The sequence below is a fragment of the Thalassophryne amazonica genome, chromosome 12 (assembly GCF_902500255.1).
Source record: "Thalassophryne amazonica chromosome 12, fThaAma1.1, whole genome shotgun sequence".
NCBI lineage: Eukaryota > Metazoa > Chordata > Actinopteri > Batrachoidiformes > Batrachoididae > Thalassophryne > Thalassophryne amazonica.
In genome coordinates, this window is record NC_047114.1 from 100,018,607 (window position 1) to 100,030,593 (window position 11,987).

Genomic DNA, 11,987 nt, shown 5'->3' on the forward strand with positions numbered 1-11,987 from the left:
GATCAGTTAGCTGTTTTACAACTACCCTTTCAAGAATCTTTGAGAGAAAAGGAAGGTTGGAGATTGGCCTATAATTAGCTAAGATAGCTGGGTCAAGTGATGGCTTTTTAAGTAATGGTTTAATTACTGCCACCTTAAAAGCCTGTGGTACATAGCCAACTAACAAAGATAGATTGATCATATTTAAGATCGAAGCATTAAATAATGGTAGGACTTCCTTGAGCAGCCTGGTAGGAATGGGGTCTAATAAGCATGTTGATGGTTTGGATGAAGTAACTAATGAAAATAACTCAGACAGAACAATCGGAGAGAAAGAGTCTAACCAAATACCGGCATCACTGAAAGCAGCCAAAGATAACGATACGTCTTTGGGATGGTTATGAGTAATTTTTTCTCTAATAGTTAAAATTTTGTTAGCAAAGAAAGTCATGAAGTCATTACTAGTTAAAGTTAATGGAATACTCAGGGGGATGCCACTCCGTGCATCTATGGACTGCCCAAAATCCACAAACAGGACGTGCCACTCAGGCCTATTGTATGTAGCACAGATTCCATCACGTACAATTTGGCCAAGTACCTCAAGTGGATTTTGGCTCCTCTAGTGGGTAACTCAGACCACCATGTGGAGAACACACAAGCTTTCGTGAACAAGATCAAGGACCTTCAGCTGGAGGCAGATGAAACTATGGTGTCATTCAATGTGGCATTGTTGTTCACCTGCATCCCCACTGCTGAGGCCGTTTCAGCTGTGAGGCAGAGGCTGCTGGAAGACGCGTCTCTACTTGAAAGGACCAAACTCACACCAGACCACATCTGCCAACTCTTGGAGATCTTAACACCACGTATTTCCTGTTTAGGGGGAATTACTACAGGCAGATTCATGGATGTGTGATGGGGTCTCCGGTATCCCCCATTGTGGCCAATCTGTACATGGAGCTAGTGGAGAAGAGAGCCTTGGAGTCATTCACGGGCATCTCTCCCAGTCACTGGTTCAGATATGTCGATGACACATGGGTTAAAATCAAGCAACGGGAAGTGGAGGCCTTTACAGAGCACATCAACTCAGTGGACTCCAATATCAAGTTCACATGTGAGAATGCCAGAAACAACCATTTAGCCTTTTTGGACTGTGATGTTACGATTGGAGGGAACAGGCAGCTCCAGACAGGGGTTTACAGAAAACCCACTCACACTGACCAATATCTGCTTTGGTTCAAACCACCCCCTTGAACACAAGCTCGGGGTGATCAGGACTCTTCAACGCAAAGCCCTACAGGTGCCCACAGCTACAGTGGGAAGGGCTAAAGAACAACATGTCCAGAAAGCCCTCACAGTATGTGGGTACCCACGATGGTCCCTGGATAAAGTGCAGAAGTCCCAAAGAACAAAGAGACTAGATAGACAGGAGACAGAGCCAAGAAGAAGAGTGTCTCTCCCTTATTTAGCAGGAGTAGGGGAAAAACTACAGAGGATCTTCAGACAACACAAAATCCCAGTTTACTTTAAACCTGTTAAGACACTGAAGCAGAAATTAGTTCACCCTAAGGACAGGATCCCTAGTTACAAACAGAGCAATGTAGTGTATTCTATCAGATGTCAGGAAAACTGTAACCAACACTACATAGGTGAGACTAAGCAGCCGTTACACAAAAGGCTATACCAGCACCGCAGAGAGGGCACCAGTGGACCTCAGTCTGCAGTTCATCTCCACCTTAAAGACACTAACCACACGGTTGAGGACAAGGAAGTTAAAATCTTAGCCAGAGAGAGGAAATGGTTTGAGAGTGGAGTGAAAGAAGCATTTTATGTGAAACAGTTGAAACCCAGCCTTAACCGGGGAGGGGGTCTGAGACACGCTTTGTCCCGTTTACAATGGAGTACTCAGATCTTTTGTTCATGGTAATGAGTCATTCACGTCATCAGGAGAGTTGTCAGTCCCATCGTTAGAAGGGACAGCTACCCTGTCATTAGGAGGGTGCTAACTAGAGCACAATAGGTGCTAATTAGAGCTATTGTTTAGTCACTAGCTAATATCAGTCTGCCTCTCGGTAGGAGGGGTCTGGTTAGGTTTAAAACTCCAGCTTTTGTAGCTTCTGTTATTCTTCTCTACAAGAGTCAAGACAGAAGTCAGACCACCAGAGCAAGAATTTTAGCTGAGGAAGCTTCTGCGATTAGAAGCAAAACGTCCTCGTGTCAAGCAACCCAGTCCAGGCGAAGATTCAAGCTTCTCTACTATGGAAAGCACCTGGACAACTGAGAGCCTACACAGAAACCTGAAATACAGAGATTTAACCCTCTTTTTGTCTGGAAAAATAATTCTAACAATTTAGTCAATAGTCAATTATTAACAGATCAATAATTTAGTTGACAATATGTCAGAAAAATGTAAATCAAATGTCTTTGAATTTGTCACAGACCCAGAAGACAAATTCAAAATTTCTGAGGTAGAGAAAGAGAAGGAAAGAGAAATGTATTTTTCAAAATGTGAAATCAGGTAACATTTGCTGTTTTTGCAAGAAACTATTAAAGTAGACCTGCACTGAAATAAATGCAGTCAGATCTTTGGACCAAAAAATGACATATTTACACATAAGATCCTTCTGAATGTAGTAAAGTAAATCTGCAAGTCCAGATCTGTCATTCAACGGAGAAATCTTCATTCAAAAATGACAAATTTACAGCTAAAATTTAGCCCTCCGCAAAACTGTCATCACATCCGGGACGCTGCTGAGACGTCAGGGAAAAGACCCTCTCCCAGCATGCACTGCGCGCGCCAACTGTAATTTGTGGATTTACGTCATTTTGCATCTGCACCTTTTTCTTGTCTTATACGGAAGGATCTACTTTTTTTTTTAAAACTTCATATTGTCTTGCGGCATGTTTCGTGAGTACACATTTCTTTTATTTGTGCTTGAAAATTATTTTGGGGGACTTTTTCATGCGCCCGTTTGAGTGGTGTCGCAATGAAAATCTACTGTCTTTCACCTCCGGTGTTACCGTCGCGGGGTACGGAGGCAGGACCCGCAAAGAATCCAAGTCATTAAAAAGCTATAAACCTCTCTCAGCCACCACGGAGCTCTGCGGCTCCGATTACCGAGACGTGCGGCGCTGCGGATTTTGCCGCAAGAAGTCTGTCCTTGCGAGCAACAGGTGTCACCGGCCGCTCCGCATCAAAACGGTGAGCGTAGTCTCTGGACTTGTGCCAAGTTGGCTGCACCTCCATTCAGTAGACAGGGACATGGTGCTGCACAGCAGACACAGGGGTGATGTGAGTGGCCCGCTTCGGCGTTTACCGAGCACACAGACTCGGTAACGCATCGGAGGCAGTGAGAGCGAGGCGTCGGGGAAGAACGTCGCCAGCTGTTGATGTCACCGCTGATCTGAGCATGCAGAGCTGTATCTCACATTCATTGCTGCTTACTTTTGGATGCTGAAACAATAATGTGTATAACAGTAACATTACTAACAGATAAAATTAATTTCAATGTGGGATCGGACTGAAGGCGGGAGCGCTCCGTCTTCTGCCAGACGTGACTGCAATGTCCCGGATGTACAAACAGTTTTCGCTGAGGGCCAAATTTTAGCTGCAAATTTGTCTTTTTTAAACGAAGATTTCTCCGCTGAATTACAAATTTGGGCTTACAGATTTACTTTACTGCATTCATAAGGGTCTTATAAATACATATCAGCTATTTCTTTCTGAGATCTGATCACATTTATTTCAATGCAGGTCTACTTTAAACAATTATCAAAACAATGAACTCCATCAATGAGCCAATCAATCTACTGAGCTTAAACTTCACTGGTAATGCTGCGTTTACACAAAAAGACGACAAGTCACGAATGCCATGAAGTACACATTCTTGGCTGCTGATCACGAATGTGATGATTCGGGGCAGAGGCGTCAGGTGTCCTCAGGAACTGCTGCAACCTGTTACCACACGTTACGAGTAATGGCACGTGTTGCTGGAGAATTATCAGGAACCATTACGCACGGTCATGAATAGTGTTCCGCGTTGTTGTGCGCTATTGCGTGTAACAGCGCATCGTTAAGTTCTGTCACGTTGTGAACGAGGTGAATTGTCTCCACACACACACACACCCATATTCATGCAACCGAATTCAGATCGCTCCAGTTTTTCAGAAGAACTTTGTGACTGCATGCGTAGTTGGGCTCCGTGCCATGGAGTGGTGCAGAGAGGAGGAGGAGGAGGACAGAGCCAGATGTGTGGCTTCATGCGGCTCTCGTCTCGCACATTTTCCCAAACATCAGGCACATGCAGCAGGTGGAACACCTGCAGGAGCGCGCTGAAGAGCACTGAAATTAGACTTTTAGCCGACTTGGTGTCAGCAATCAAACTGAATGCGGTGCAGCAGGGTTTAATTGTGCGCGCGCTTCTTCCTCCGCCGGACTGGAGGAGGTGCAGAGATGTCTGGCTGCACGTGAGTCTCCTCTCGCTCCTCTGGTTGCTCAGACTCGTTCTCCCGCTCATCAGTTACAACAGCAGGTGGAACACCTGCAGGAGCATCCTGAGGAGCTTCAGCAGGAACTTTGGAACGACATTTGGAGCCGAGTTTAATTGTGCGCACGTGACAGAAAACCAATTTGTCGTGCATGCAGTGAAATGACGCTGCGTTACAAGTCGTGTCAAAACTTGACAGTTTCCGTGTCACTTTGTAATAACACGTGACAGTTTGGGCTCCAAGAACCATCACAGGAACCACTACGAACGTTGTCACGTTCTATTAAGGATCAATACTCATCAAGACGGATCAATACACTCAGTTGCGACCTCCACGACGCGAGACGAAATGAGGGTGGTGTGTGACATTCGTGGAAGATTTTTTGACAGGCAAAAACATGCGCCACGAATATCAAGAATATCACACACCAACACACACTATTAAGAAACATATTCAGAGGCGTTAAGTCACATTAAGAATGTCAGGAATGTGTCAGGAATGACAGAAAAATGACATTTGTTACGCATCTTGCTTATGTGTAAACGCACCTTAAGGCTGATTTTAAATAAATGATTAGGTTTAAATGTTTTTATATCAAGAAAAAAAAATGTTTAAACTGAAGATGAGATTTTTTTTCAACAACTTTAATTGAACATTCAGTCTGAATCTGAAATAAAGTTTGATTTTATTTGTTAAAAGTGACTGAATATCTTTGGATTCAGTTTCCGGTTTTTAGAAAACCTGATCATTTTTTATTAGTATTAACAGACAAATATAATTTGGAAAAACAATAAAAACTGTGATTTCTGGACCTGCTAGATTTTTTCTTCTCCTCACATGATGTTGATTTTAACTTCATACTGTGATTTTTTTATTTTTTTTATTAGGTGTATTTATTGATGATCTGCTGGTTCCAGGACATTGTGACTGAAACATGGCGGCGGCTGCATTCAAAACATGAACCCTGACAGAAAAACACTGAACCATCAACGACGGACGTCTCGGAATCCTCCTGATGTCATTCAGCCTTTTGGTCCAGTTTGTTGCCGTACACCGATGGTCACACCTCGGGCCGGTGCTGATCCCACAAATCCAGATCATGATCTGAATCGGACTGCACAGGTCCAGCCCTGGTCCTGGCAGACGACCGGTCCATCACCACCTCTCCAAAGTAACCATCTACCTGCTGCAGCCAGGTGACACGTGGGCGTGTCCTTGGTCATGTGAAATAATAATAATAATAATAATAATAATAATAATTTCCTTTATTGTCACTGTACATATACATACAACAAAATCTGTTCTCTGCATTTAACAGTCCAAATTACATTTAGACACAATCCAACCACTAGGGTCAGTGTGCAGCCACAGTCCGGTGCCCGGGGACCAACTCCAGATGTAAACATGCTGCCTTGCTCAGGGGCAGAGAAAGGACCAGACCCTAAATAAGGAGCAGAGTCTAAATTCCAGCAGGACCCAAGGATCCTCTACAGAGACCGACAGCCAGTCCTCACCTAAGGAAGCATCAGGACCATAAAGATGTGGACCTTCATTCTCCTGCAAAGACATCAGCATCACTAAACACCTCTGACCTTTGACCTCATGGATGTCAACGGTGGAAGACATGAATGTCCCTGCTGAGATAAGTGGGCGTCTGTAAAGTTCATCACCAAGGAGTCTTCATGGGGTCAGAGGATCAGGTTTGTTCTTCATTTTAGCTGTTCGCTGTAAATCAAGATCCGAGTTTACAAACAAATTAACAAATTTAAATTTTGAATTTGTTAAAAAAATTGAGGGAGCTGTTTTCTTAAAAAAAAAATCTGAAAAAACTATGATAAAAACCCTGTGAGGAAGCAGAACAGGAAATGTGACAGAATCAGAGCTTTGTGACGTCATAAGGTAAGAAGGAGAAATAAACCAGTGAAGCTTCCACAGACCTTATTGACTAAAGGTCAGAGATGATGAAGATTAATGATTCTGAAGCTGCGTAAATTCGCTGTCGGTGTGGGATGAATCCGGTTCGGTCCGAGCGGGGTTCTGTCTGCGCCACGCGGCCCTCTCACGCGTGTCCGCACGGAACATTTCCGTTTTCACGACTGGAATCCGGATTCTGTTTGTAACGGACGTATTTTTCCCACCGGGAGCGACACACGTTGCGCGCGCGCGCGCGTGTGCCGAGACGCACGCGGAGCCGTCGCCCTTTTCAGCACCGCGCCCCGGCGGACAGCGACCGTCCGGGTCCGGATCCGGATCAGACTCACCGAACATGTGGACGTGTCCTTTGGTGATCGGGTTGAAGCTGCCGCAGGCCAGCAGGATGACGTGCGTTTTACTGGGCTCTGTCATGGTTCGTCCTCCGGTCCGGTCCGGTCCGGTGGTGTTTGTCTCTGGGTGGTCACGGGCTTCTGACGCACAGACCCAGCAGAGATCAGCTCCGTGTGTCTGCGGCCGGATGACGTCAGCGCCCTTAAAGATGCCGCTGCCCGATGAAACGATTTCTTTTATTTCGTTATTATTATTATTTTATATAACATTTTAAATTTTCTGGATGTTATTGTGTTCTGTTCTCTTCGTTTTTCATGTCAGAATTGTTTTTATGATATTTTTATGTTTTCATATGTGATACTTCATTTGATGCTAATATTTATCTCATCTTAATACTTTCTATGTACAATAATTACATTTTATGTTATTTGTTGATGTAACAAATCCCATATCAATAAAAACTGTATTATTTTCTTTTTATTGTATTTATACTATTTCATGATTTTATATGAATTATTTTGGTGTCATGATGCTTTGTGAATTCCCCCCCCAACAATACAAATTAAAATGATAAATCAAAAAACAAATAGCTAAAAATGAAACACGGACACGCATGAAGATAGATAAAAATGTTACCATAAAGTCATAAAATAAAATAAAAAATCTATCTATCTATCTATCTATCTGCACATTGGTCTGGACACAGATTTTCTGTAAGTAAGATTTTCAAAGTATTTACATATTTTTAGATATTTATTATTGTGTATTGACGTCATGTCCACACGTCCCCACATCCACCACGTTATTGTAAAGCTCATCCAACAACGTTGGCCAGGTGTTGAAGCCATCGCTCCATATCATCTGGTTGTAAGGTCGTGATGGGGAGTGGTGGGGGGGTGGGGTCTTACATTCACACAGTGTGTGAGCAACAGTCTGGGCCTCCGCTTCGCACTCACACGACGCTGATGGTTTGATGACGTCTGGGCCTCCGCTTCGCACTCACACGATGCTGATGGTTTGATGACGTCTGGGCCTCCGCTTCGCACTCACACGATGCTGATGGTTTGATGACGTCTGGGCCTCCGCTTCGCACTCACACGATGCTGATGGTTTGATGGTTTGATGACGTCTGGGCCTCCGCTTCGCACTCACACGACGCTGATTGTTTGATGACGGTCTGGGCCTCCGCTTCGCACTCACACGATGCTGATGGTTTGATGGTTTGATGACGTCTGGGCCTCCGCTTCGCACTCACACGATGCTGATTGTTTGATGACGGTCTGGGCCTCCACTTTGCACTTACATGACGCTGATGGTTTGATGGATTGATGACGTCTGGGCCTCCGCTTCGCACTGACACGACGCTGATGGTTTGATGACGGTCTGGGCCTCCACTTCACACTCACACAGAGCTGATAGTTTGATGATGTCTGGGCCTCCGCATCGCACTCACACGACGCTGATGGTTTGATGATGTCTGGGCCTCCACTTCGCACTCACACGACGCTGATGGTTTGATGGTTTGATGACGTCTGGGCCTCCGCTTCGCACTGACACGACGCTGATGGTTTGATGGTTTGATGACGTCTGGGCCTCCGCTTCGCACTGACACGACGCTGATGGTTTGATGACATCTGGGCCTCCGCTTCACACTCACACAGAGCTGATAGTTTGATGATGTCTGGGCCTCCGCATCGCACTCACACGACGCTGATGGTTTGATGATGTCTGGGCCTCCGCATCGCACTCACACGACGCTGATGGTTTGATGACGTCTGGGCCTCCGCTTCGCACTCACACGACGCTGATGGTTTGATGACGTCTGGGCCTCCGCTTCGCACTCACACGACGCTGATGGTTTGATGACGTCTGGGCCTCCGCTTCGCACTCACACGACGCTGATGGTTTGATGACGTCTGGGCCTCCGCTTCACACTCACACGACGCTGATGGTTTGATGATGTCTGGGCCTCCGCTTCGCACTGACACGACGCTGATGGTTTGATGGTTTGATGACGGTCTGGGCCTCCACTTCACACTCACACAGAGCTGATAGTTTGATGATGTCTGGGCCTCCGCATCGCACTCACACGACGCTGATGGTTTGATGATGTCTGGGCCTCCGCATCGCACTCACACGACGCTGATGGTTTGATGACGTCTGGGCCTCCGCTTCACACTCACACGACGCTGATGGTTTGATGACGTCTGGGCCTCCGCTTCACACTCACACGACGCTGATGGTTTGATGATGTCTGGGCCTCCACTTCGTACTCACACGACGCTGATGGTTGATGGTTTGATGACGGTCTGGGCCTCAGCTTCGCACTCACACGACGCTGATGGTTTAATGACGTCTGGGCCTCCGCTTCGCACTCACACGACGCTGATGGTTTAATGACGTCTGGGCCTCCACTTCGCACTCACACGATGCTGATGGTTTGATGGATTGATGACGTCTGGGCCTCCGCTTCGCACTGACACGACGCTGATGGTTTGATGACGGTCTGGGCCTCCGCTTCACACTCACACAGCGCTGATAGTTTGATGATGTCTGGGCCTCCGCATCGCACTCACACGACGCTGATGGTTTGATGCCGGTCTGGGGCTCCGCTTCGCACTCACACGACGCTGATGGTTTGATGGATTGATGACGTCTGGGCCTCCGCTTCGCACTGACACGACGCTGATGGTTTGATGACGGTCTGGGCCTCCGCTTCACACTCACACAGCGCTGATAGTTTGATGATGTCTGGGCCTCCGCATCGCACTCACACGACGCTGATGGTTTGATGCCGGTCTGGGGCTCCGCTTCGCACTCACACGACGCTGATGGTTTGATGACGGTCTGGGCCTCCGCTTCGCACTCACACGACGCTGATGGTTTGATGACATCTGGGCCTCCGCTTCGCACTCACACGACGCTGATGGTTTGATGACGTCTGGGCCTCCGCTTCGCACTCACACGACGCTGATGGTTTGATGACGTCTGGGCCTCCGCTTCGCACTCACACGACGCTGATGGTTTGATGACGTCTGGGCCTCCGCTTCGCACTCACACGACGCTGATGGTTTGATGACGTCTGGGCCTCCGCTTCGCACTCACACGACGCTGATGGTTTGATGACGTCTGGGCCTCCGCTTCGCACTCACACGACGCTGATGGTTTGATGACGTCTGGGCCTCCGCTTCGCACTCACACGACGCTGATGGTTTGATGACGTCTGGGCCTCCGCTTCGCACTCACACGACGCTGATGGTTTGATGACGTCTGGGCCTCCGCTTCGCACTCACACGACGCTGATGGTTTGATGACGTCTGGGCCTCCGCTTCGCACTCACACGACGCTGATGGTTTGATGACGTCTGGGCCTCCGCTTCGCACTCACACGACGCTGATGGTTTGATGACGTCTGGGCCTCCGCTTCGCACTCACACGACGCTGATGGTTTGATGACATCTGGGCCTCCGCTTTGCACTCAAACGATGCTGATGGTTGATGGTTTGATGACGTCTGGGCCTCCGCTTCACACTCACACGACGCTGATGGTTTGATGATGTCTGGGCCTCCGCTTCACACTCACACGACGTTGATGGTTTGATGACGTCTGGGCCTCCGCTTCGTACTCACACGACGCTGATGGTTGATGGTTGATGACGGTCTGGGCCTCAGCTTCGCACTCACACGACGCTGATGGTTTAATGACGTCTGGGCCTCCGCTTCGCACTCACACGACGCTGATGGTTTAATGACGTCTGGGCCTCCGCTTCGCACTCACACGACGCTGATGGTTTAATGACGTCTGGGCCTCCACTTCGCACTCACACGATGCTGATTGTTTGATGACGGTCTGGGCCTCCACTTTGCACTTACATGACGCTGATGGTTTGATGGATTGATGACGTCTGGGCCTTCGCTTCGTACTCACACGACGCTGATGGTTTGATGACGTCTGGGCCTCCGCTTCGCACTCACACGACGCTGATGGTTTGATGACGTCTGGGCCGCCGCTTCGCACTCACACGACGCTGATGGTTTGATGACGTCTGGGCCTCCGCTTCGCACTCACACGACGCTGATGGTTTAATGACGTCTGGGCCTCCGCTTCGCATTCACACGACGTTGATGGTTTGATGACGTCTGGGTCTCGGCTTCGCACTCACACGACGCTGATGGTTTGATGACGTCTGGGCCTCCGCTTCGTACTCACACGACGCTGATGGTTGATGGTTTGATGACGGTCTGGGCCTCCGTGTCGCACTCACATGAAGCTGATGGTTTGATGACGTCTGTGCCTCCGCTTCACACTCACACGACGCTGATGGTTTGATGACGTGTGGGCCTCCGCTTCGCACTCACACGACGCTGATGGTTTGATGACGGTCTGGGCCTCCGCTTCGCACTCACACGACGCTGATGGTTGATGGTTTGATGACGTCTGGGCCTCCGCTTCACACTCACACGACGCTGATGGTTTAATGACGTCTGGGCCTCCGCTTCGTACTCACACGACGCTGATGGTTTGATGACGTCTGGACCTCCGCTTCGCACTCACACGACGCTGATGGTTTGATGACGTCTGGGCCTCCGCTTCGCACTGACACGACGCTGATGGTTTGATGACGTCTGGGCCTCCGCTTCGCACTGACACGACGCTGATGGTTTGATGACGTCTGGGTCTCGGCTTCGCACTCACACGACGCTGATGGTTTGATGACGTCTGGGCCTCCGCTTCACACTCACACGACGCTGATGGTTTAATGACGTCTGGGCCTCCGCTTCGCACTCACACGACGCTGATGGTTGATGGTTTGATGACGTCTGGGCCTCCGCTTCACACTCACACGACGCTGATGGTTTAATGACGTCTGGGCCTCCGCTTCGTACTCACACGACGCTGATGGTTTGATGACGTCTGGGCCTCCGCTTCGCACTCACACGACGCTGATGGTTTGATGACGTCTGGGCCTCCGCTTCGCACTGACACGACGCTGATGGTTGATGGTTTGATGACGTCTGGGCCTCCGCTTCACACTCACACGACGCTGATGGTTTAATGACGTCTGGGTCTCGGCTTCACACTCACACGACGCTGATGGTTTGATGACGGTCTGGGCCTCCGCTTCGCACTCACACGACGCTGATGGTTGATGGTTTGATGACGTCTGGGCCTCCGCTTCGTACTCACACGACGCTGATGGTTTGATGACGGTCTGGGCCTCCGCTTCGCACTCACACGACGCTGATGGTTGATGGTTT

The 11,987-nt window shown here is 48.5% G+C and overlaps 1 protein-coding gene across 1 annotated transcript in view; it reads right to left on the bottom strand.

Moving 5' to 3' along the window:
• Positions 1 to 6,886, bottom strand: part of nmnat2 (nicotinamide nucleotide adenylyltransferase 2) — a 61,336-nt gene extending 54,450 nt beyond the window's left edge. Inside the window, exon 1 of the mRNA XM_034182882.1 lies at positions 6,726 to 6,886. Within this exon, the coding sequence (XP_034038773.1) occupies positions 6,726 to 6,810 (85 nt within the window). The 5' untranslated portion in view covers positions 6,811 to 6,886. The remainder of the gene's footprint in view (positions 1 to 6,725) is intronic.
• Positions 6,887 to 11,987: the final 5,101 nt, after the last annotated feature.